The sequence below is a fragment of the Psittacula echo genome, assembly GCF_963264785.1.
Source record: "Psittacula echo genome assembly, chromosome: 7".
NCBI classification, from domain to species: Eukaryota; Metazoa; Chordata; class Aves; order Psittaciformes; family Psittacidae; genus Psittacula; species Psittacula echo.
This window is the reverse complement of record NC_137740.1, coordinates 13,365,935-13,392,307: the sequence shown is the minus strand read 5'-3', so window position 1 is coordinate 13,392,307 and position 26,373 is coordinate 13,365,935. Positions and strand designations below refer to the sequence as shown.

Genomic DNA, 26,373 nt, shown 5'->3' with positions numbered 1-26,373 from the left:
CATAAATGTCAAAAAATTTGTGATCTCTGCCTACCAGCATCCTGACGCTATCTGTGTTAATAAAATCATTCCCAATGCTTCACTCAGACATAAGATTCGCTTATAACAGAACATAGAATTTGTGACTGTTAGCACTAGAGCAGATTCACAAAAGCAAGCTTAACTATTTCTACTATTCTAGTGAAAAATGCCGATTTCACTATATATTTCCTGACTGGTTTCAACAATTTATTTCCTGTCAGCTGCTAATGGCACTTACAGAGCTCCAGCAAAGTGCTCTGGGCAACACGCATGAGATATGAGAAACACAGATGAGATAAAGAAAAAACACTACTTAAGCTGCTTGAACTAGGTTTGCACACAACTTACATTATTTTTTATAGTGTGAGAATAAAATGTGTAACATGCTATCATGCATAGTACATGGTAAGAACATGCATTAGTTCAAGTTTACAGTCTTTTTCTGGCCAGTAAATCAGAACAGCAGTGGCAGATGCTCACAGCTCCTTATCTTGAGGAATTCCCAGAAATAGCAGCAAGCGATGCAAAAAAAGGCGCAAAATCAGCTATTTAAGACACCCATAGAACAGTCACTCTTGGTGAGTTAATCGTACATATATAAATAACAATAACATAAATAACAAAACCCAGGGATAATTTTTCCACCACATTCAAAGAAACTGAGTTCAGTACTTGGGGTGAGAATGTGCCCCAAGCAATGTTATGCTTATGACTTGAGGGAGCATCCCTGCTCTGACACACATCACTCTTTGCCCTCAGGTTAGCATCACCAATCCCCCGGCTGCACGGAAGGGGAGGATGGGCAGACTGTGCAGAAAACAGGCTACATAAGTCAGCTGGAGAATGCACTCACCCCATGGGTCTGGAAAGGGCCCAAAGCTGTTACTGGGTGAGGAACCTACGAAAGCTGGGGAGCAGGTCTGGGTATACCACACAGATTGTTCTGGCTTCTGCAGAAGCCCTGTCTTTGAGTTAGGAGAGACCCTCTCTTTCTCCTTCTGCCCCTTTCCGGAGGGTTTGCCTAGGAGACTCTAATCCAGAACAGACACATGAGACTTCTTTGCAACAAAAGGTTTTCAAAGACCTTACTTTTCTCTGTGTCACTGGCTATACATCACAGCAAGAGCAGGAAAAATATACATGAATCTGGTGTTTGGCTATTTACCATATTATTCTTCAGTCCCCCATGGTTAAGTCACATTGCTGTGCATCTTCTCAGGAAAGATGGAACAGAATGAGACACATCTGCTGAAAATGAAATACTTTCTCCTCAAAAGAACTATGCCTAGTCAAGAAAAACAGACCTATTTTAGTAAATACATGACTCTGTTTTATGTAGTACATCCCAACACCCAGAGTCAGCTCCTACGTAATACTTTGGCGCTCAGAATTTCACTGTTGTGGGCACCGTAAGGTTCTTCACAAACAAACCCCCAAGAAAAAGTCATCAAAATATAAGCATCGATATGTAAAGTGCTTCTGATTTTCTGCTTACTAAGGGTGACATCCATTTATAATTCATGACTGAAACTTGTTTAATTCTCACATACTTGGAAATGTCCTCTGCTTGAGCACCTGGGTTCTGCTGCCAGGTATCTTTGTGTGGGCTCCTACTTTTGTCCATCCCACAAGAAGGTAAAGACTATCTGCATCAGCACTCCAAGTGTGGGATGGGCTTCTCTTTGTTAACTATGCAATGCATTATGTGCATATGGTACTTCTCAGACAAAACACTGCTTACCTTAGTATCCAGGAGTGCAAAGGTTTTATTCGAATGAGTGCTGTATTCATAAACTTGTTAAAATAATTTCCATTAGTTTTGAATTGAGTCCTCAGAGATACCTACATCAGTGAGCCTTCAGTTAATTTGTGTCAGGCTGACTTCTTCATCCCTGGTGTAGTCTATACAGAAATACTTAACAACACAGAATTTACCTCTACTTTGGCCTGTAAAGGGCATTTTTTCCCACGTAATTCTTACTAGAGAGAGTAAGACAATAACTCTACAGAGGAGCTAAAGGCATTCAAAGAATCACAATACTTCGGTAAAGTATTTCTAGGAGAGATCAATGGGTATTCCTCTCTTAAAGCACTTTAGGGGGATTTTTTAGAAGTTGGAACACCATCTGCTCCTAAGTAGAACTCTTACTCAGTCCTTCCTACTTACTGATGTAACTGATACAAGCAGTCTGCAGATGGAGCCTCCCAACACAGATGGAAAGGGAATTTGGCTGGATACAGAGACTACGTTTTCTTTCTGTGATACAAGCTGAGGGATGCAATCCAGATATCTAGTGGGGTTGAAAAGGTTGGGATCGTGTGCTATGTCTGTTTGGAAAAACAAAGAACAGGATTTTATGTTACTCAGTTAATTACCTGCGAATTAGTAATTACCAGTCAATAATTTATTATTTTTTTTTTTCTCCTTGGGAAAAATTCTGCTTCTATTTAAAACTCTTTTTCCTTGGGAAAAAAAAAAAAAAAAAAAAAAAAAAAAAAAAGAGAGAGAGAAGGTAATGCACATAAAATATGAAGTGTATTAAAATTTAAACATTTATTAAAACCAAGCCTTCAGCAAGCAAAACAATAAATGCCGTTTTGTTTTTCTTTTTTCTTTTTTCTTTTTTCTTTTTTTTTTTTTCCTTCGAGAAGTGTGTTTTAAATAACTAACTAAATAAGTAAAGAAAACATTTGGTGACTACTTAACTGGCTGATGGCAAAAAAAAAGTGCTAAATTATTTGAGAGTATTCTGCTATTAGCAGCAACGTGAAGATCTATTTTGAAAACCTCAGGTAAACTCCCTGCTTATTTTATACACAGGAGTAGTTGATTAAAATACGACTGCTTGAATGAATAAGCAATTAGGATCTGATTACATTCAGGTAAACTGTAGTAGGCTTTATTTTAAAGAATTAATAAATGTCTCTCAGCTGATGTCTAAACTGCTCTCAGAAGGTCATCAAGATCTCTTACTGCCCAACCAAGTACTGAGATTCCTTCTTCTTTGCCACAGTGCTGATTTTTAACAGATTTCAACTAAGTAATTTCTTTGCAGAATCGTCTTTAACACTGTGGTCACAGTTCCTTACTCATATAATAAAAATCATGCAAATATGTGTTTAGTTTATGCTAAAGACAGGCTCATTTAAATAAGGGAACTGATGTTCATTTACTCTAGTGTGAATGAAGCCTGCTGCAATGTTTCTAAAAGTGGATCTGCTCTAACTGCAAATCCAAGCAGAGAGCAACACTTTTACTATGCTCTGTGGCAACTGCACTCTAATGATGTTCTCAATTTTGCTGTACACTTAGCTGTTCTTAGAGCTGTATTTTTCTTAGCTAGCCTTTGCATGAGATATTGTTTCATACAGCGTGCAAGCACTCTACAAGGAACTTCAGTATGAAGCACATATTTTACAAGAGTTTTATGGCGATCTGGCAAGTCTTAATTATCTTAAAAACTTTCACAGGATTAAAAACTGCCTTTCATATGAAAACAACTTGCTGGGATGAAAGACTGTGCTTCTTGAGGATGTTTCTCATGTAAGTGTGCCTAGCCCAACTGCACTTCCATGTGCAACACTTTCATAGTCATTTTCTGTTAACCCAAAGACCTTCTAAATGCAAGTTGAGTTTGACTGATATTCTTCTCAGCTACTCTTCCCACAAGGGAATTATAGGTTTCCCCAGGCTGCTCTGGGGAATATGTGTGGAATATTGTCCCTGGTTCTGCATGTCCTGGATTCTTCAAATCCCGCATTACAATTTTTTTTATTAGTTTTCCATCTATCCAGCCATCCATTGGACTGAAAAGTTGCATATGCATATGGTGCTAAATCTAGCTCACTGTCTTTTGCTGCTGCAACTCTTCATCCATCCATGAGACTTCCCCCTCTTGATTTTATCCCATGCTATATTAGCCTACAGTTGATTTTAAACTCTAGGGACAAGAAGCAGCCAGTTCAAATTATTTGTGTAATACAGCAGTACCTGTAGCCTTCAAACACTTTGGGCACCTCTCCTGCAAGGCGTTATACAAATACATTGCAAATGATAATATCTGTCTCAAGAGCTTACAGGAAAGTCAGTCAAGACAGGGAGTAGAAAATATTATTGTTCTCCTTTTCCAAACAGAAAGGTAAGACATCAAGTCACTCAATAAGTATGGGATGGAGCCTGCATTTAAATATAGATGTTTATACAGGATCATAAGCATGGTCCCAGTCTGTCTGACAGCCAGCATGAACACTTACAGCACTAAAGTAAGCAGTAAAAGCTGAGCTGTATTGAAAATAAAATCAGAAATCTGCATTTACAGTAGGAAATAGAAGGAGTGAGAGAGATGATACCCTGGCATCACCTACCAACAGCAAGAAGAAACCAGTGATCAGGAGGAGGAGGAACACTGGTGAAGAGATCTCCTCATCCTTAGAGTTGCACCTGCTGCTGAGAGAATACATATGCCATGAACATATAAAATATAGATTTATATATACAAATATACAATAGGAAATAGTCAGTATACAAATACTTACATGTAAAAATAGCTTTTTACTTTCCCCTTTTCATGATTTACAAAAGCATACAAAGTTTCCTGTTGGTTAATGTTTAAGTAGTGTGAGTAAACCCTGTGTGTCATGTTTCACACATAATTCTTTCAAGTGTTCACAGTATTGGCTATTACAGTGTTGAATCTGACATTCCAGATGTTAAAATATTCATAGGACACATTCTAAACTTAAAGCATTAATTTAAATACAGTTTAAATAAAACTTACATGTATAGTTGAATTATGGTCATATTACAAATGAGTCTGCTGCAGTTGGAAACATTCCATGAGAGTAAGCTTGGAAATACATATTTCAACTAGAGATGAGTATATTTTAAAATTCTTGAACTACCTCTTGATGTGCAGATAATACAGCAAGGGGGTGAGTTCTTTCAGCTGCATTTGAAGCAATGCAAGCTGAGAGAACCCAGTATTACAAATTATGCTCAGCAGGAAAGCAGATGCACAGAACAATTCGTCATCAGATTCAGACACACTGTCACTTTCTTCAAATACTCAACAGACAAGAATAAATGACAGGTACCATTGTTTTTGTGTTAAGAATAAATGCTCTGTAGCATTCTTCATCAGGAAAGTGCTTTAGGGATTTACATTAATCCTCACAACTCCCTTGTGAGGTAGATAGATGCTATCCCTGCTTTTAAAGATGGAGAAACTGGAGATTTTAAATAAATTATGATGACTGCCTAGGAAATACTGTCAAAATACAGGTATTTGGATGTTGGAGCAACTCGAAGACACAACTGGAGTAAATGTAGATGTTTGTGAGACAACACTAGCCAGCTTGGGTATTGACAGTAGGGCTGGTAAAACACCCAAAGGTTCAGCATGGAATGCAAAACACAATCTTTGCTAAGTGCCACGCTGCTGGAGCTAAACTGTGGGACAACTGCCTCCAAAAGTAGAAATCACATAATTCAATGAGGTGCAGCCTGACCAGGATGAAAGGAAGCTGCATTTCAGAAGTTATGAATTAATTATGAGCCTTAGAGTAAACAGTATCTTCTCATGCAAGAGTTGTGTACAGTTCAAGAACCATGTTTAGCTCATCTCTAATTTTACCATATATGCAGGTGCTCGCATGTGTTCAGATGTTTTTTTTAAATTAATTCACTCATAGACTTTGGAGGTCTGTATTTTACCTCATATTTCTTTTGTGGAAAATTTCTACCAATACCAGCTGCAAATACGAATTTTAATTACGTAAGGTGATGAACAAGTTTTAAAGGACCATCATGTCCTCTGTGTGCACCTGTATATACAGGAAATCTCATCTGTCTTTAATTGCTACTGCCTTGAAATGAAATCCAGTTAAAGTATAAAGTGCATTGTGTGGAGTACAACCCTAAGAAATAACAAACAATGTGTCTGCCTTCCACAGATGATTAATTTTGCTTAACAGCTGAACTGTCACCCGCTTTGTCTTCTGGCTTTTAGTTTAGTGTTACCTAGGCTGAGAAAGGCCAGCCAGATGTAAGCAAAATTGTTGTAAACTGACACATTTTTGTAATATGCTGTTAAGGGAGTGTTAAGAAAACCAGTATCAAGACACTGTCCAATTGGGGTGTGTAAATATTATTGCGTGTTTCTTGGCCCATTTAGCAAATACTTTCTTTTCTGTGATAAACCTATGGCCTCCATATGGAGCATTTTCATGCAGAAAGTATTCCTCGCATTCATCTCTTCCTGGCTCGTAATAGTGATAGGGAACTTTACGAAAGCCTTCTGATCTAGAGAAAAAAAAAAAAAACAAACAAACAAGAATTATTTCCAATAATATATATATTTCCAATAAGTATATATAGTAATATATACTGCTTCTCAATACAGGATATAAGCATCCTGGCTTGTATCAGAAATAGTGTATCTAGCAGGACTAGGGAAGTGGTTGTCCCACTTCACTCGGCACTAGTGAGGCTGCACCTGAAATAACATGCTCAGTTTTGGGTCCCTCACTACAAGGAAGACGTTGAGGTCCGAAGATGGGCAACAAAGGTAGCGAAAGGTCTATAGAACAAGTCTCGACCAGCACAGTCTCTTCCTCATAAAGGAGCGGCTGAGGGAACTGGGATTGTTTAGCCTGGAGAAAAGGAAGCTCAGGGGAGACCTGATCACGCTCTGCAATTACCTGAAAGGAGATTATAGGAAGGCACATGTCAGTCTCTCCTACCAAGTAACAAGTGACAGGTTGAGAGGAAATGGCCTCAAGTTGTGCCAGGGGAGGTTTAGACTGTATATTAGGAATAATTTCTTCACCAAAAGAGTTGTTAAGCATTGGAACAGGCTGCCCAGGGAAGTGGTGGAGTCACCATCCCTGGAGGTATTTAAAAGACGTGTAGATGTGGCACTTAGGGACATGGTTTAGTGGTGGACTTGGCAGTGCCAGGTTAACAGTTAGACTCAGTGATCTTAAAGGTCTTTTTCAACCTAAGTGATTCTGTGAATTATCTGAAATCCTTTCTATGTGTCAGCACCTGATCTCCTTCACAAAATTGTATGAGGGCTTTCATTAGAGCATGATTTCAATTTTTTTTTCCTAAAGAAAATGAAGCTAACTGTATCTCTCAACATACACTGGTCTTATCAATCAGTAAGAAGCTGATGGGCTGACTCTTAAGGGTACTGCACATTTTGTTTAACCAGTGAGAACTCAGTCCATAAGGCTCCATCCCTAATCAGACTGTTCTCATTGGATAGCCTCAGCTCTTGAAACTGGTTCTTGAACTGGCTGAATAAGACAGTTATAAGAACAATATATAGAACTGCAGCTTTAAGGAAACCAGTCATTCTCTGCTGCCAACAGACTGGAGCGCTATCATGCTGTTTACTGGTTTTGCATCAGGGCTATGCAATGCCAGCTTGGCTGAACTCTGTGAGGACAACTTTAGTCCTGTCACCCCTCATCTCAGGGAGACTAATGTGTTTTCATAAACAAAGAACAACATATGTTCGTTCCATCTGGATGACTCAATCAGTGAGATCTGCAAGTTCTAAAAAGTCAGTCTCTAATGTTAAGATACCCTCACTAAATAGCTGTGACTCAAATCTCAAATTCTTTTTGTTAGGAATGAGTCCCACACTGGAGTAAACGGAGAATGAGGAGCGAGGGTCCGCATAAGGACTTTAGGAGCTGAGGACCCACTGGACTGATTACATGCAAGACTTGAACTAGTCTAGGTACAGAATAATAGATCTATACTAATATCATACACTGTTTATGACATTCCCTGGTTTTCTGAATGAGGAATAGTTACACTTTGTATTTTTATACCATATACTGTAGATTAAAACATTTAACTTGGACTTTCACAGACTGTGTTTAGTTACACCTCTGACAACAGGATTAATCGATTGTCACTGTAAGGTCACCAGCAGTAGTTGGTTGGAATTTATGTCAGTTTACTGCGATAAAGCTTACAGGACTTGTTTTATTGTCTAATTAAAAACATGCTACTACTCACAACAAGTCATGTATAACCTAGAAAGTTCAAGTAGGTTTCTCAGTTGTGGTGAAATGTAATTTCAGGTAACTATCTTGGACTAACCAGTTTCTTTCACTTCTAGGTTGATTTGGTATTGAGAGAACCAACATATTAGTATTTCCTCTACAGATTTGTTTTAGCAGTACAAGTAAGTACTAGAAAAGTAGAAGTAAGTGAGAAAAGTATGAACATACTCTGTTTCCATGTAATTCAGGAACTGCAAAAGATCTTTGGTTAAAAATAGTTCCTTATGACAACCAATGTTAGATTTTATAAATGTTTTTATCAACAGCAAATGCCATATCAGGACTAAATATGTTGACAATAGTGTCACATCAATGCCAAACAGTGGGAAATGACTGCCTGATCCATTTTGGGGATTTATGATATTAAAATAAATTGCAAAATTTTGACAAGACATCAGAATTGTAGATGCATGAAAATAATTTCCTGTGATCTTACTTGCAGTAGGTGTCATTTATCATCCCATAGACATGAATTCCATAGCAGGCATCCATAGCCAAAATTAAGGTAAACCAACCCGTACTGAGATATGAACCTGACTGGACACTGTAAAAATACAAAATACACAAAACAATTGCAATGAGAAATTAGCAACACTTTGCCAAAGAAGTATAATCTATTACCTGGGACAAAAGGCATAAACCAACTTGACAATCTGTCAAAACAATACAACTATATTGAATTATTTATAGATGTGCTCTCATTCTTCTCAGCTTGGGGCCTCAAGCAATTGTCCACAAAAGAGATACCACGTTAAATATCTGAGGCCAAACAAAGCATCTCCCATAAGACAGAAAATAATCTGGTTTTACATGTGAAGGATGGCAATTAGTACAGTGTATAAAATGAGATAAATTTCACCAAAAAGCAAACTACTAGCAGAGTTTGTGCTGTGTGCATGTGAGTATGCACCATCCTCTTCCACAAACAAAACCTTTATTTGCAGTGGACTGTTCTCAGCATGAAAATTCACACAATTAAACTTTTAAGGACATTTGGATAGAAAACCATTAAATACAAGACTTTGAAAAACATTACTCTGTGCATATCCCTTTACATAAGTTTGTGTTATCATTCTTTAAGATAACACAGCAGAGAGAAAAACACAAGAGGACTGTGCCCAGAGTGATAGCCTTTGATCAAATAACTAGGTGCATTAAATCAGTCCTAAAGTATTACCTGGATGAGTGACAACAAATGGTGAGTAAGGATTTGGCTCTCATGCTGGCTGTGCGAGCAAATACATGCTCTATTAATTACAGACCAAATCCCATTCAGTCTACTGAAACAAATGTTCCCAGTGGGGAACTGGAAGACAACAAAGCTACTCATGTAACCTGGGCAAGCAAGACTTACTGCCTTAAAATCTCGTAAGCAATAAGAACACACTTTTCTCTCATTGCTTATGAACTGGTTGAAGTCCAGCTTTGTGCATATATTGCTTTCAGTTTGATTGAAATAAATGAAAATAATTGTCTTAAAGTTACAAATAACTTGTCAAATTTCCAAAGAAAGATGTCGCAGAAGTCATAAGATCATCTTAATAGAGCCTGAACTTCGGCTCAGTTTGAAAGAGCTGAGTGAGTAATAGGAAGGGATAATTTAGCTTTACGCCACATCTTTTAGCTCTTGTTTTTTGGCTACAACAGGGAGCAGTCTGTTCTCCATCATAAGTTAAAGTAGTGTAAGGTTTGCACACAGTTAAGTTTTGTTGCAGAAGAACTCCCAAGCAGACCTATGTATGAATCAGTTATCCCCATCAACAAAATCTTCTAAAAACATTTTCATCGTGGGGTAGGAATAAAGCTTTCATGTGGAAAACACACCATCATACAGCAACTTATGCAGCCTATAAAACCCAACTGTCCTGCGAGACTGAAGAAACAGCCTTAAGTGTTTCTTGCTGGTTCAGAGCAAGAATGTAGCACGGTATCCTGCCTCCCAGGTAAATCTCCCAGTTAGTGGCTTTTGGCTCAGATTCTGTGTTACTTCCTTGCTCTTTCTTGTTGAAGTTTGACTAAGTACTAATTAGGATGACTGGTGAAAAAGTAGTTGTACAACCTTTATAATGACATTACCTGCCATATACAAGACTGAGATTCATATTTGTTCTCTGATCAATACCTTTTATTATGGATAGTAGAAAAGCTCCAAGGGATTTACTTTCCTAAGAAAACTCCAGTACACACCAGTTTAAACAATTTTTATTTAATTTTTCTTTGTATTGAAAAACAATTACCTCAACTCCCAGAGCGTTTTACTGTACTCAAGAACACTGAAAGTAGTTTAGGCTACATCTTCTCTTTCTTGCCCGTGTCTGTCATCTTTCATGGGTTAGCTGGTGCAAACTTTTATCCCTACCTTTCCTGAAATGTCCTTTTCCTTTGGGAAACTCCTAAGTTTAACTGCTTTTGTAAAGGACCATCCTGGAAATAATAAATAAGGGGTTAACTCAGCACTGAAGAATGAAAAATGAAAACAAAAGGCAGGGTGTCAAATACCTGTGTTTCATTAAGTGGACACCAGCTATAATTGTGCTTTTTTACTTGACACTTTCGTATCCACAAAACTGTACATCTGTTTATCTGTCCTGTTACGATCTTCATTTCTTCAAACAGAATGTTCTGTTAACTGTCTAGCAAAGAGAATTCCCAATCCAATTCATGTTATTTCTGAGTAACATTCTGCCATGATAAAAAGCTGCATTGCTTCTAACTTGCTTTCTGCTCTTACACCAGAACAACACTAGCCTTGAGGTTTTAAAGCCATTTAGAATCATAACAATCATTTACAAGAACACTATGAAGATCAGGAACCTCCAGATAATGGAGGTTTATTGGAGAGTACTATATTGACAGTAGTGTCTGAAACTTGCTATACTCAAGAGGAAAAAGGAATTTTAAAAAAAGAATTAATCAATATTTCATGTCTTGTTTTAACACCGTTGGACCTTAGTCCTCTCATCTATATACTACACTAGCAGGATAAATAAAAACAGCAGAGTGAGTTTCCAGATACCTTCCCTCGGAGATGAAGTACATGACAGAATACAGATTATATGCTTTAAAACAAAGCACATTCCTCCCATTTTTTTGCTCTGAAGATAAGTAGGGAGGCAAGGGAATACACTTAAGCAGTGGGGATTCTGCATGATTTGGTAACACCTTAGAATTCAATCTGATACCATAAACATACTTTCAACATTCTAATGAAAACAATATTAGAAATGTGAAAACAATTTTCGCTGTCCCCAAAAAGTCATATATCTTTGCATACCTTTTAAAATATTATCCCATAAAACTGTAGGGCAAAGCTATGTCTCAGCCCTTGCTATTATGCTAACACAGTGCACTCAATTTATTTCTCTACAGGAGAGCTTTACATGTTTGGGCAGGACTTTTTGAGACTCATTAGAAAGAGTTCCTCTTGTTACTGTAATTGAATTCAGATTTCAAATTTTACACACTGAAAAGAATCCTCCTTATGTGTAGCATAAGGCTATGTCACTGGACAAATCTGAGGGAAGGAGGAAGTTAATCCCAAAAGACGGAAAACAAGAGTTTGTTAAACAGCATCCATAGAACTACTATAGGCAAATTTGTTGTGATATATGTCCATATAGCAAATCCAAAATTGTTCCCTATAGCTCACAGTGACTTTTTCTTACACACTAAAATTAATGGGGCACCAGATCTAGGCAGGAAATTGTCTCAACAGCTCAGGAGAGAATAATGCACTGTTTTTCAAAAAATGCATTTTAAAGATGTCTTTTTCTTTCACGGCATGATTTACAGCTGGATGCAGCAACAAAAAGGCAGTGCTCACAAAAAGTTACTATGTTTGTTTATCCTGAAAATGAAAGCTTATTTTGGATACTTCCTACATTATTAAGATTCTTGAAGAAATGTTATTGTTGGGATGTAATTCATTCTGCTAAATACCATCCAGCATTTCAGGAAAGTACATATCCATATGCTTAACATTAAACATATGAAAAGACCAATGGAATCAACATTATTAGGATACTTGAAACAAAGTATATGTTTACCTTTCTTGCTCTTAGGGAAGGTTTAAGTGCTTAAAATGTCATTATTTCAATTCAGAATGTAAAAGTAAGCTCCAAGATTAATATTTATTTGCAAGTTTCAAGTCTCAAAACATAGAATTTGCATTTTTAGAAATGCTTTCCATAAACTCCAGTAGAAAGAACTGATTACAGTTTCTCATAACACCTCAAGAAAGAAAATCGCCAGAAGATAGTAAAAAATGTGTTTAGGGTTGCTAGAATTGTAATGTGTGATACATAAAGCTTTAATTAGAAATTAATTAAAAATAGAAGCAATTTAGACAGGATTCATTAGTCTTAGCTTTCCAATATTCAACAAAAAGCATGAAAAATTGATATAAAGAAGATGGAATAGAGAGTGCCTTATAAAAATACTGGTGACTGAAATTCATCTTCTTTGACATTTATAACCATGCTTTGATGTAGGCTAAATGAAAGAAAATCTAGTTCCTTCTCTCATCAGAGGAAAGTGGAGGAACATCAAATATTTTCTTAATGATCAAGGGCAGGTGAGTTCAAATTGGGTAAAAGTTTTATTGTCACTGGAGTTCTGATTTTACCACAGAATTCTAGGAAGTTCGTTTCTTTCTTCAGTTGTTTCAGGATTTTTTATGTGCACAATCAATTCTAGCTCTATGGTTCAATGAACTGTAATTTCCAGTGGGGACTTCAGTGGTAGAAAAATAAAAAAACAGAAAAAACCAGAAGTGTTTTAAGTTCGAGATGTAGACCAGCAATTTGGTGTCAATCTGATTGGAGTAAAGAATTTAGAAGCCTTTTTATTTAATTCTTTTGGGAGAAATTAGAGAGCACAGAAGGTCAATTAGGAGTGTTAATTAAGATTAAAAACTAAGAGTTGTAGGACTTCAAGAAGATATGAAGTAATAGAGAGCTTGCCAAAAGCGTTAACTAGACACTTTTTTTTGCTTAATTTCAAAATATTGCAGTAAAATAAAATTCAAGAATGACAGATTGAAATGACAGGATTCTCCAGGGCAATTAGTTGAGAAAAAAAAAAAAAATTATCTTTTCATAAAGGCTGTTTATAGACTCTAATCCTCAGATGACCCTCCCACCAAACTACTGAATCAGGAGCGGCTTTATTTGCAGCAGCTCATAAGGCCCCTTGATTAATAAGTAAGTATAAATAAGGGTGTTGGCCAAAACAAACTAAGAGACCTGTAATGCACACCGTGGAGGCTTCATAATATGAGATGTCCTTCTGACATGCTAAAAGGTTTTTACAAATGATTCAAAATAAATAGCAATATTTTCAAGAACTGTGCCAAGGTTAGCTTAAACTGTGTTCAGGTAGACACGTCACTGGTACTTATCTGCAGTGCATCAAGATACTGCCAATCTTTCTGGGAAGGGGTCAGTATACTGTGGTTTTGCCTGACTTTCTACCACTTGCCCTGTGTCAGCCTTGAGTGTGACTGACCCTCGGGAATGAAGGTGCAAGGTACATGTTCCCTCTGCACTTCCTTGTTAAAGAAAACTAACTGTTCTCCCTGGGTTACTGTAGGTTTTTGCATTGCTGAATAACAGTGTATTTCCTTACAACTAAAAATATCGAAAATTGATCTACCAGCACTAACTGGTGATCAGTTACTTAATTCTACTTGCTATATATTCTTAATCTTCTTAATATACTAGCTAAATCAATGCTACTCTTGTCCTTATGTTGACTGAGGTTTGTTTTTTTTTTCTGAGGAAGCATCTCTGAATATAGGTGCTGAGCAACCCTTCTTCTTTGACAAATTAAATGCCCACCTAAGTCACAGGTTTGGTCTATGCCTTCTTCTTTGTATCAAAAGTACAATTGCAAATGACAGATTAGAATGAGCTGACAGAAAAATGTCCCTACTTCTGAGGGAATGGCAAGTTTCATTTTCCTAGCATCTCTATTTTGAGGAGCACATATATTTCTCATGCCAGAAAGATGTTATCTTGAGAGGAAAAAAGGAAGGAAAACATTTGTACAGGTGAAGAGTAAGAATCTAAATGCTGAAGAGTATTAGCTCTAGCCTAGGTTTAATTCTGTTTTCTGTAAGACTTAGTGCTTTGTTGCTAATAGTTTCATTATATGCTTTCTGGGGAAAAAGAAAAAAAGGCAAAAAAGCAGAAGAAGAGCAATGAAGATGCAAGCACAGAGAATTGATTTCACCTGGTAAAATTGGTTGCTATTCCTGCACTCTAAAAATACCTGTTAGGCAGCTGTTTATCATAATTATTCATTCTTCATACGTGTGTGCATGCACGCATGTGTTTTCTTTGCATTCTGTACTGATGCAGGACTTCTAATAATAAACACCCATGTCCCTCTAGCAGTGAGCAGACTGTCTCACACATTCAAAAGCCCACACCACGCTTCAGGTCATTTTGAAAAGTGAAACATTTATATATGGACAGATGTTTTATTATCCATCATGTATAGCTTTATGCAAAGCTTAAACAAATGGAATGCATTATGAATAGCACAAACCACATTCCAGATTCAGGCAGTGGCTCTGCCCAGCAAGATGTACCTGGGAATGGAGAAGTGATGCACTCTTGCTAGCCAAGACTCTTGATAGATCATCCTTACTGCGAGTTCTGAAAATAAAGTGTGGTCAGGTGGCATACCACCCAATTAATCTCCAGAAATACAAGTTTCCTATCTATATTAATACTGCACCAGTGGAACACACAGAACAAGAGCCTGTTTCAATTGTATTTGCTACAAACCCACAGTAAAGGCTATCTTAGGTCACAAAATAGCTCATGAGAATCTGCCCTCACAATGTGATTTAAAAAGAGATGTAACAACTAATAAATCCTATGCCAAAATGGCCTTGGAAAAAAGATAGGAGGGACACTTCTGAATGATCACAAAAGAGAACAGGGAAATGGCTTTAATGTATGCAACTGCACCTAATTAGAAAAAAGTACAACTATTTGACTTACTATTTACAATTTCTGGCAAGACAGGCAAAACAATATTAGAACTAAGGAAGAATCTGTTACTGCAATTACTGAAATCTATGCGGCATCTGCTTGGGTATGTAATTTATGCATCTAGTTCCAATCTTTGTGTTGTTGTATATATTTTTTATGCCTTTATTTTCTTTCTCTGCTGTATTCAATATACACATGGAAACCTGAAACAAAGAGAGAGAGTCAAAAAAAAAAAAAGGGCAGCTTAAAGAAATTGACTTCTGCTGCCCAGGCTTATGTCGTTTCCTTATTTCTGATTCCTTGACCTGACTTTGATGCATCTCAGCTCAGTCGTGAACTCAGGCAACAAGAGAAGGCAGTTATTTCATCCAGACAGAGAAGGCTCCTTCAGATGCCTCTGCTGCTGAGCTCAGAGAAGAAAAGAATTCCTGTTTATCAAGAGTAATCATAGAGATCCAACTTGCTGCAAAGCACAAAAAAAAGAAACAAGACTAAAGAATTATAATTGTAAACTCTGCCTTCCTGATGATATATATACATATATATGTATTATTTTGAGGTTACACTCATGCAGAAAAGCCTGTGCTAATCTTTTCAAGTTGAATGGCTTCCCCTCTAGAGAACAGAATTGCTAGCTAAATTTTTTACTGCTACTGGGCTTCTGCAGCTCTCACTGACTCTTCAAATACAAATTGTGCTCTTGGTGAAAGCTGTTTACAGAACAGTAAATCCCAAACCCAATCTTTTTTCTTCCACACTCTCTTCCCTAATTCTGTTTCCAGAAATACATATTCTCTTGATTTGTCTTGAACCAAGAATTCTTTACTTTCCTTTCTTAAGTACAAATGGTGGTCTGAGGCACAGCCCATGCTATTGCATGTGCTCAAGTTATTAGCTAAAGATGCCTTTTGCAAATGGTGCCCTGGCTGCAGTTGTCACATGGAATCTAAAGTCAAGCAGTTTCTGCATGATTACCAATAACCTCGACCAATCAGAGGTGTATTGTGCAGAAAAAGAAGCATATGACTCCACACATGTGCTTGGATTTCCCTGGTGAGCAAATGGATGTTTAAAAGAGAAAGGATTCACACAAGTGTCAACTACCACAACCATGCAGTTATGCTTGGAATGAAAGGAAGCTAAATTCACATAAGCACATTTGAGGGCTAAGCTCTTGGCATTTTTACACGGCCATTTTTTTTTTCAAAAATCACCTGAGTAAAAATCATTCCACCCTTATGAAGACTGAGCTTATCAGGAAATGCAACTCTTGTGGTCTATGCCAGCATAGCACTTGCTCCACAGTACTACTTATGCTTGCAGTGATTGATGGAAATGGGAGGTAGTGCCAAGTCTGCTTTCCCTGGACAGTACTTAAGTCTGCAAGTTAGTTGTGAGAGCATGGTGCATTCCTATCCCACCATTTTCCACTTTCTAATACTTACTGTAATCCCTCATGGCTGTGACAAAGGGAGTGACAGCTGAAACCTTGACAAAGATTTCATAACTTGTGCCGCTGGCCTCTATAGGGCAGCTTTATGTGCTCTTCCCTTCACCAGTGGCTGCAGCCAGTTTGCTAAGCACTGATTCAGCATTTTCCCACAGGATGAAAGGTAGTAGAGAAGGATTTAGATTATCATCCTTTGTAACCAAAAATGAATCAAAACTCAAAAGTGTGCCAAGTGGGAGAAAAAAAGACAACGACTTTTTCCCCACATCTACATTTAAATAAATACTTATTGTCTTGGATCTGCACATTTTTCTAAAGGGAGGATGCAAACTAAACAGAGCTGCAGTTAATCCAGGATCCCCAAAGAGATTTAATTAAGCAGGCTTTCCCACCCTTTTCTTTTATTATTAAAGGGTACATACTACTCCTAGCTGCATATTTTAGTGAAATCTGTTGTAGGCGAATACAGAAGAAATTTCTTGATTAGTTCTTATCTTGTCAAGACAAGATACTGAACGGAGTTCATCTAACCTTGGTTGAAAGCAGCTCAAATTTTTCAAAGAAACATTTTATATTAGTTTGAAGGGGGTTTTACGTTTAAAGCAAAAAATATGAAACAACTTTATAAAGGTGCACATTGTATGCAATGTTGGGGTGTGAGCAGAGGCTTTTGTAAAGGTATTTTACTGCTATGGTGAAAATGAAAGAACAGCTATCACAAGATTGTACCTTAGCTCTTTCATTTGAGTGGGGAGAACATTGGACCGATACTCAGCTCCCAGAAACCACACTGATGTACATCAGATGATATCCTCTTAAATTTTCTACAATCTGCAGTCATTGTGTTAGTTCAATCATTAGCTCTTTGATGTTAACATGGAAGTGCAATGTTACATTTTTCTCCATTTATACATTTTCTACATTTCACATTTATCTGAGAACTTTGTTTTTCATCAGGATGGATGCTCATTAAAAGAAGCTTATGGAGAGCCAACCATAATATTAATTAAGAAGTTTCATTTCTGAAAGGAAAATATTCACTGAGAAAAGAGAGCTCAAACCCCTCAGATAAGGCCTCTATCAGGGCATATCCCTCTATCAACTTGTTTCTCCCCAACTGTGGTATTCATAAGAGTATTTCCAGGTAGTCTAAAAGTAATTCCTAATTTGTTGCTAGATTACTGACCGATTACTTGCATTACCGTAGCATTGCAAATCCTTGCTGCGCAAGGCATTATACACTCACATGTGAAAAACCCTGACTCAAAGAGCTTAACTATCAAATAATCAAGAAAAGCAGATTCTTTGGAGAATGTACATGTTCTTATACCTAGTTCTCACAAGGAAATGACACATACTGAGATTTCCTCCATTATATTTAAGGTATGTAAATAAGTAGCAATTTAACATGCAATCAAAAGTCTCTCCACGAAGTGTAGCAGGTAGGATGGAATAAAAAAAATGCAAGCCCCTGTAGTACTGTTCCATAGAAACTTCCTACAATGCTACATTGGGTTATAAAGCCACATTCTCTGGAATTTAATCCCGAGCCAAAATGCTCTTCTCTACACTGCCTATTTGCACAAACCAGAAGTTCCTTTTAGGTATGGAACATCAATATTTTTAACAAAAATGAATGAAATCTTAAATCCAGACAAATTATTCTGATGTGGAAAAAAGAAGAAAAATGAGGTAAAAATAGAATTTGTGTGGGTCTGAGTTTTAATTCAAATGCAAGGGGCCATAATGTAACCCATCAGTCAAGTGTTGAAGATGAACTGCTAATTACCACAGATGTTGCCTTCCATTTTACTACTGTAACTTTCTCAGATTAACTTTTCCTGAAAGTAAAAAGGAACAAAATATTTCTCTTCCCTTTCCTTTTTTTGACCCACAATTTATCGAAACACACATATATAGGTTTCATATTACTGTCTAGTATCAATATTAGGGTCTTGCTTACTCTCTCTATTCCACCCAAATGTCTCTAGTCTTTCACTGGTTTCATAATTAACTCACGCTGTCAGACTATCTAGAAAGAAGCAAATGATCCTAGCCTCTGAGCTACTGAACCTTCCCTTACCTTTTCCATCGCTCTGTTTACATGATAGCTGGCTTTCTGATGGGCACCTCTCACTGATGTTTATTGTGGGCAGAAGAGGTTGAGGTCCAGTTAAAGCCCCATTTGAAATATAGGGTCTTAAATCCTCAGGACATGCAAAATTAGCTTTCCTTTTTCCGCTTCTGTTCACCAGAAGCTGCCATATTTGTGCAGCAGGGTCTTCTGAAGGCCAGATGCCTGCAGCCACTGACACAAATATTTACACTGAAGGCAGCACCTTGATTGCAGACGGACATATGCGACATGACAGACAAAGAATGGTGCATTTTTTTCCCTCAGATGGCACCCTTTAGAAAAAAGCATGATACAGCAAGCAAGGTAGTAAAGCAGAAGGCTGCCACAGAGAAGCTCCAAGGAACAGGATCTATAGTTCAGAGTAGATTCTTTCCTAGCCTGCTGCACGCTTCCTTCAACATGGGACAATTTCAGAGTATTTTGTTCCCATATTAATTGAATAGACTGCAGGAGGGTAAATATACAAATGGAAGCTGGGAGAAAAGTCTTCATGGTTATTAGAATGGCAGTGAAATGCTCTAAAAGATAATTATTACATCTTTCCTATCAACTGAAGTAGCAAATTGGTTAATTTTCTGAGTCTTTCATAATCTAGGTTTTTCAGAATAGTAAACTAGAATGATTGAACTAATCATCTAACCAGCTCACTATCAGAGTAAGCTAAGGCCTAGTTATCAACTATGGTGAAGAATTCAGCTTCAGGAATTTGACATTTCCAGTGAACCAAAGTTATTAAAGCACATTCATGAAGTAGGACTGTAGTCTTTTGCTCTATAAATAAATGCTCTGATTTCCCCTCCACATATTATATTGCTACTAGTGACATCATCTTTTCAGTGATTCCCAGTATCAGCTAGTTAAGACTTGGATATGTTGCCAATAAAGCTCTGCAGGCAAGCAGCTCTTTAAAAGGCAGCATACATCCAAGGATGCTGTTGCTGCTCCCTAGACATCGAAGTTCAGAACACCACAGTTAACTGAATTCTTATCTGTAAAACATGCAAACATTAAAACAAGCTAATTAATGACAACTAGAAACTACAGCCCTCTTGTTACAATGTAGATGGCTCAAGACTACATCTTTTTGGCACTAAACTGTAAAATTTAAAACTGCCAAGAATCTGTTATATAGTTACATTACAGAGAACCTCAGGTAACACCAGTAGCTACATTGCTTGGAGGAAAACCAGATTAAAAATTAAGAGTTCAATCACATGCAGTACCAGTGATAGTGTCACAATTAGCTTTACTAAACAACATCATTCTTTATGAGGCTTTTTCTTTGCCTCTTCGTGCTATTGGCCTGATAAGCCCTTGCCAACAAAGACATTATACTAATTACAATTAGTTCTACAAAGTGTGGGACAGCTGAAATGATTTATTGATTTTTCCTCACAAAATAAACCTTATTTTGAATTCCAAATATATAGTAAGAAAAATAAAGCTGAAGTCCCAGATGATGTTTATTCCAGACATGTATGAATGTGAAGATATTTATAAAGACACTCAATCCATTTAAAACTTTAATCTTACAGTAGTGCCTTGGAAAAAAAAACCCAGTGCAGAGTGTGTTTTATGCAATTAAATTCCTTTTCCACTGAGCAGAGCCATTTAAGGTACAAAGCCAAGCTCTGAGTTGTTTTCAAGAATCTTAGAAATAAAAGGATAGTCCAACAATAATTAAAAAAAAAAAAGAAATCCAGGCCAACACATAAAATTATGCACAATGTTTTCACGCAATATTAATGCAGCACTATGTTTGCATTTGATAGAATCTAATATCTACATGCAATCTGAAAAGCAGAAAGAACATGAAGCTGTGTTAAATATCTTTCTGCATTTCATATCTAAGCATGGAAATAATAAAGGAATGCTTTTGCTTCAGCTCTTTGAGAACTCAGTCTTAAGCATTTTTACAAGAACTTCCTTTGCCCTGCATCCTGCAACATCATGAACACTCCTTGAAACATACTGAGATTTTGCTCATCCTGTGAATATCCTCAGTTTTGAAATGTATTTCCATGAAGGATGTGCCTGAACTAAGAATCTGAGCAGAATACAGCACTTGATCCTTCATGGGGCCCCTCCTTGCAAGTCTGTATCTTAAATTCCTTTGAAGTTCCAAAAAAACCCCAATAAACCAACCTAGACTTACTAAAAAATGAATAGCCGATCCAGTTTGATGTTTTCCCAGTCCTTTTTATATGCTGCATCTCTAGAGCTGCAACTCACTCGAGCACTTAGATGTAACCCTTCTGTAATACACACAATGAATATATACAAGTAAATAGGCTTTGGTGCAATAGCCCCACTCCCAAACCAGAAGGTTTACTTCCTGATCTTTACAGTGCCTTTTGCCACTACACTAGCCACTTTGTCCTCAGTCTTGTCAAGAGAAGACATAGAACTTATGGTCTGTGAGTCAGCATTATCTGATTAGGTCCACTTCCTACAGCTTGTTCAGTCTCGCTTATCAGACACACTGGAAAATATTCCCAATAATAAGCCATAAGAAATCTGCCTTCATATATGGTGCCAGGCTACATATAACAGAAATCTTTTCATTTTAGTTTTAAACTTTTGCTTCATTCAACAAGCCAACTGCTGGCTGACACACAATCTAACCTAAAGGCTATGGATCAGCAAGTAAATGCAGAAATTCTATTAGTTTTCAGACCTGAGGTTTACGCCTTTCATTTCAAATGAAATCAAAATCCTACACGTGAATAGGTAAAGCACAGAGTAAAGATCCTTTCTTAAACCATCCATTACCTATTACATGAGTAAGAGGAAGAAAGCAGTTTCTGCATCTTGTAGATACTGAATATCTTGTGCTCAATGACTCTGGCAAGGGTGGTACATAGCAGACATAAAAGAGATCCATTTTGAAGAAAAATTAAAACCATGACGAACATTTTATTGGGCAATGTGAAAGCCTTCAAAGGTACAAAGGCAGGCATATTCAGATATGCTTAGAATTAACAAAAGCTCTCCAAGCTTGTATAAATTGGACTTCCTTAGCTAAATCCAAATTTAAAAGTCATAGACAAACTTGTCTATACTTTAGGGGTTTTAATATATATAGTTTTCCAAAATGGAAAAAAAAAAAAAAAAATCCACAAAGAGATTTCATTTCTTCATTCCTTCTATAAGGGTACATCCTTCTAACATATAAGCAGATTTCCTACCCAGCTTTACATATAAATACAAGAGATTTATGAATGATTAATATCTGACTTCATTTTATTCTTTGCTCTAAAAAGGTATTTCCACTGGGAGTTCTCAGAGCACTTGCATCCACATTTTGGCACAGACTGAATCCCCATATTAACAGCAGTGAGTATAACTCACTTTCAGTGTGGTCAGGCAGAACTTTACTGAAGTCACTGGAATCACTTCTGCTAGATTTGAATTTCTCTGTGAAACTGGTATATTGTCTGGTATAAAGGATGAAATACTTTCTGGAGATAAGTCTTCCTAATACGGGACCCACTAAATCTATGGAAAAGACATATCTAGATTCTAGCTTTGTGGCTCAGACATTTCTTTATTATATACATAATTTCTGTGTATATACACAATTTTCCTTTTCCAAATGGTGGATGATGATTGTCTTAGAGCATGAAAATCGATTGTGATTACACTAATAGTGGTTTCTTTTTGTTGCTGTTGCATGTCTCATTCTGTGCATTCAATTAAGGAAATTTTTCTACGGTTTTGCTATTTATTCAGGAAAAAATGCAGCTAAAAAGCGTGACTTTTTCTTCTTTGAAAATCAGCCATAGTATTTGTCTTTAAACAGTAAAGACTCAGCTTGCTAAGCTCCCTCTTTCTCAATATACAAGCCTACTCACGTCTTTCATTTGTGTTTATTTGTATTTAATCTGTATTTTCCTCTAGCCATTGGTTTGATAGCCTCTTGTTTCATTTTGCACTGATGATCACAAGTGAGTTGGTATTCTTTATCATAGCTCTTAACTATTACAATATTCATTACTCACATATGCATTTCCCATGCATTTTCTCCAAGAGAGGTAGAACTGTAGCTGTTACACAAAACTGAGAAGAAACAGAAGTCTGCACAGTGTGAGATTTCACCTTACATGTTCAGTCATATCAAGAAACATTATGTCAGTTGGCTTAGAGTGAAAGCAAATAGAAACTTCAAGATGTAATGTTCAGGTCCAGCTCTTAGTTAAGTCAAAGAAGCCAATTAAATCACAGCTTACAAAGGAATACAAAAATAGGAATGATCATTCTGGTTTATCTCACAGAGGGTGATAACAGAAATGCTGGTTTATCTTGCCCTTCTGACAGCTGTGTGCATGATTTGTCATAAGAACTTCTGACAAAGAAACAGTGCTCTGTACTGTCTAGTCAAAGGCTGACCTCAATGGTGCTTAAAAAATTAACATTCTGTTGGGATATATTAAAATCAGAGCTGCAGAAAGCTAATATAAAATATAGCAATCTTAGCTGGCACCATTGCTTATGTAGTACCTTTCATCTCAAAAGGTTCTTGGTAGACTATATACACTGACAAATGCAGCCACTTGTGGGGGAATGTGGAGGTGTTTAACAGCATAGCAATGGTAAAAGATAATTTAGGATGAGGATGAAGAACCGTATATCAGGTGAACTCCCCAACAGCATGGGAGATGGATGATTCTTCAGCTCTGGCAAGAGAGGAATACTGATATGGAGCAGTCTCCTAATGCATTCTTGAATTACTTTGGAAATCACTCATCTAAATATTGACCAGATCTGACTACGTTTAACTTAGAATCATAGAATAAAACAAAAACTTGTTTGATCTGATGAGATCAGGTTGTTTGGCTGCAAGTTTGTGATAAAAAGCCAGTGGTAGAAAGAAACTGCAGATGTCTGAAATGCAGAGCAAGAAAACCCACAACCCATTCATATGAAAATTGTTCAGTATAACAGGTAATTTCTTCTTGAACTGCTCATATAATAGTTTATATCCATCCATCATGATGAAAACTACATGGATACACAGATTATTATGATGTGAAACAATGCAGACATCTTACATCTCCTCATAGGTTTACTAGCATTGCTTGGGGCTTTGCTATTTTAGAGTAATGTCATTATCCTTTATCTTTATGCTGTGTAGTGTTGTCCACCATTGTGCAGTATTCATTATTGCACACTTTGTCATGCACTACTTCTGCAGATGTATATAATGTACACAGATGAAGCTAACCGATTTATTGATATCATAGATGTACATTGCACTTAGATCTATCACTGCTATTCCTTATGCTTACAAGACAAAGCAAATGAGTTATATACTAGAGGATATCTCTTTGTAAATGTTGAATGATTTTAGTGGCAACATTATGACTTTGTTTTCCTTCAATTTGTTCCTAAAAGGATGTAAGAAATAAAAATTTACTGGTAGGGGGAAGGAATATAAATTAAATTATTTTATGAAGAGCATTGCTAAAATGACTCAGACAACAAATTTTCACAATTGTTCAGGAACAAAAGCTTCTGTAAGTGCCTGAAAACCACAACACAGGTGGAGGAACAACAGAGAACATCTTCAAATGAGATCATTCAGGTTTGTCGTCTGCTTGTACAAGCAGAACCAGAAAGCTGCTCTTCAAATAGGGCATCACTTCTATGGTCCTTGAGTGATGTTTTGCTCTTATTTCACCTTTGTATTTTTATCTGGTTTCTTTAAGTGCATGCAAAGGATCATCAACCATTTGAAATAATGGTTGTTTTCACACACTGTGGAATGAGTTGCCAGTTTCTAACTCAAAAACTGCAATGTAGACTAGATACCCTCCATAACATTTAAACAGAGTTTATAGAGGATGTAAGAAGCAGCTGGAGTGAAAGTGTTTTGTATAGAGCAGTGCTTGAAAAGATGTTAGATATTATCTCCCCCATTCCTCAAATACCAGAGTAAATGAACACATAAGAAACCTGATTTCACCCAGGAAGGATTTTTTAACTTACTTTCATAGACATTTCTGGAGTTTCCCTTTAAGAAGAGAGTCTGGAATGAAGGCATAGCACATACAAAATTATCTCCTCTTGATAACTTATTTCAATACTGCATAAATTGTATGAAATGCAATTCTGTATTGAGTGAATGTGTGAAAATTAACTATAGAAAAAAATGCATTCTATACTGCAATCCAGCACAGAAATATACATTGTCAATGTGCTCATTTCTAACAGTTTAATACTGCAAGTAAACAAGACCTCACAGCATTAGGCAAGGTACAAAATAACAAAAACTACCAACAAGCAGAAAAGCTAAGACTCCCGTGAACAAAGGTAGCTCTATGCAGCTCAGCTCAATCTATAATGAGCTTATGTACCACTCTTGCTCGTCCTCAGCAGCTTTTTAGACACTGCCTGAATAGAGCTGTGAGGTAGGTGGTGTTATGGCTTCAGCTGTTTATCACCACCAAACAACTGAAGGTTATTGATCCCACAGTTCTGGCAGCACATGATGCAGGTCTCTGACCTGCTCCAAACACAATAACCAGACTAGAACAACTCATGTACACTGAAAGCATAACAGCAGACAGCTGACTTTGCACTGGCCAGTTAGGAAGCAGCTGTGTCTCAAAGGAGTCCAGCCAGGAATACACACGTTGACTCTTCAGGAATGTGCATTCATCAGCCTTGATAGAGCAGCTTCCTAGAGTTTTCTATTAACAGGAAATTGGGGAAAAAAAGCATGAGGAGAGAAAAATATCTGATATTTTGACTATGGAAAAGTAAATGGGTTCAAAAAGACTTTGTGCCTATAAAGACAGTTACTGGAACCACATATTTTTCAAGCCTGGATTGAAGAATGCCTAGTATGCACATACAAAGATCATTGTTGTAATAGTAATTGCTTTTCCATTCCAGGAGTCCACTCCAGGAGACTGAGTAGCAGACACAGCTGTGATTAAATATAATTCAATTCACCTCTTTGTATCCTTTACCTGGCACTACATTGATATATACCTGAACAGTGGTTATAAAGCCCCAGAATTCAAATATTATACAATGCAACAGAGTATTGCCAACTTCAGGCAAGACCATTAGTAAAGCACTCCTTCCTAAGCAAATAACATTGGGAGCTTTTCCATACTTTGTGTTAGGTTCTTAACTTTGTTCAAAAATAATAATGAAAAGAGGCAGAAAAGATATTTGACAGAGTGGTTAGGTGAAGGCTTCCATTACTATGGATTTTCATTTAGCAGCAGCAGGTAGATGAGTTGAATGTACTTTCTAGAAAATGCTCTATCGTTTTCTTTCCTCCTATTTGTAAAAAAAAGAAGTTTCAATCCAAATTATTTTTTTTCCAAAATTCCATAAAAGTGAAGTTTTAAAATTACTTGTGTTCTTTGTGATTGCTTTTGGGTTTTGGTCTGTAAATTAAGTAGGCATTCCGACTTATTAGCAGAAGCACAGAGAAGCTATGCGGGATATCCAGACGTCTGTTCTTGCTCCCATTGAAACTGCCATCAGTACTCTCATTGTCTTCAGAGTCATAGTATCAAGCCCAGACAAAGCAGCAAATTGACAGAAGATAAATCTAACTCTCGATAAGTTGCATTAACAACTCATAGTAGTCTACAGGACAACAGGAAGACAATGTGCTTGGCAAACACAAGTTACAGAAAGCAACAGCTAATTCAGCATATCCCATA

General features: G+C 37.0%; 1 protein-coding gene across 1 annotated transcript in view; it reads right to left on the bottom strand.

The window, feature by feature from the left end:
• Positions 1–5,833: 5,833 nt before the first annotated feature.
• ST6GALNAC3 (ST6 N-acetylgalactosaminide alpha-2,6-sialyltransferase 3) overlaps positions 5,834–26,373 on the bottom strand; it is a gene marked incomplete at its 5' end in the record, with an annotated part of 71,568 nt that continues 51,028 nt past the window's right edge. Inside the window, 2 exons of the mRNA XM_080623467.1 lie at positions 5,834–6,322; positions 8,537–8,644. Of these exons, the coding sequence (XP_080479593.1) occupies positions 6,136–6,322; positions 8,537–8,644 (295 nt within the window). The 3' untranslated portion in view covers positions 5,834–6,135. The remainder of the gene's footprint in view (positions 6,323–8,536; positions 8,645–26,373) is intronic.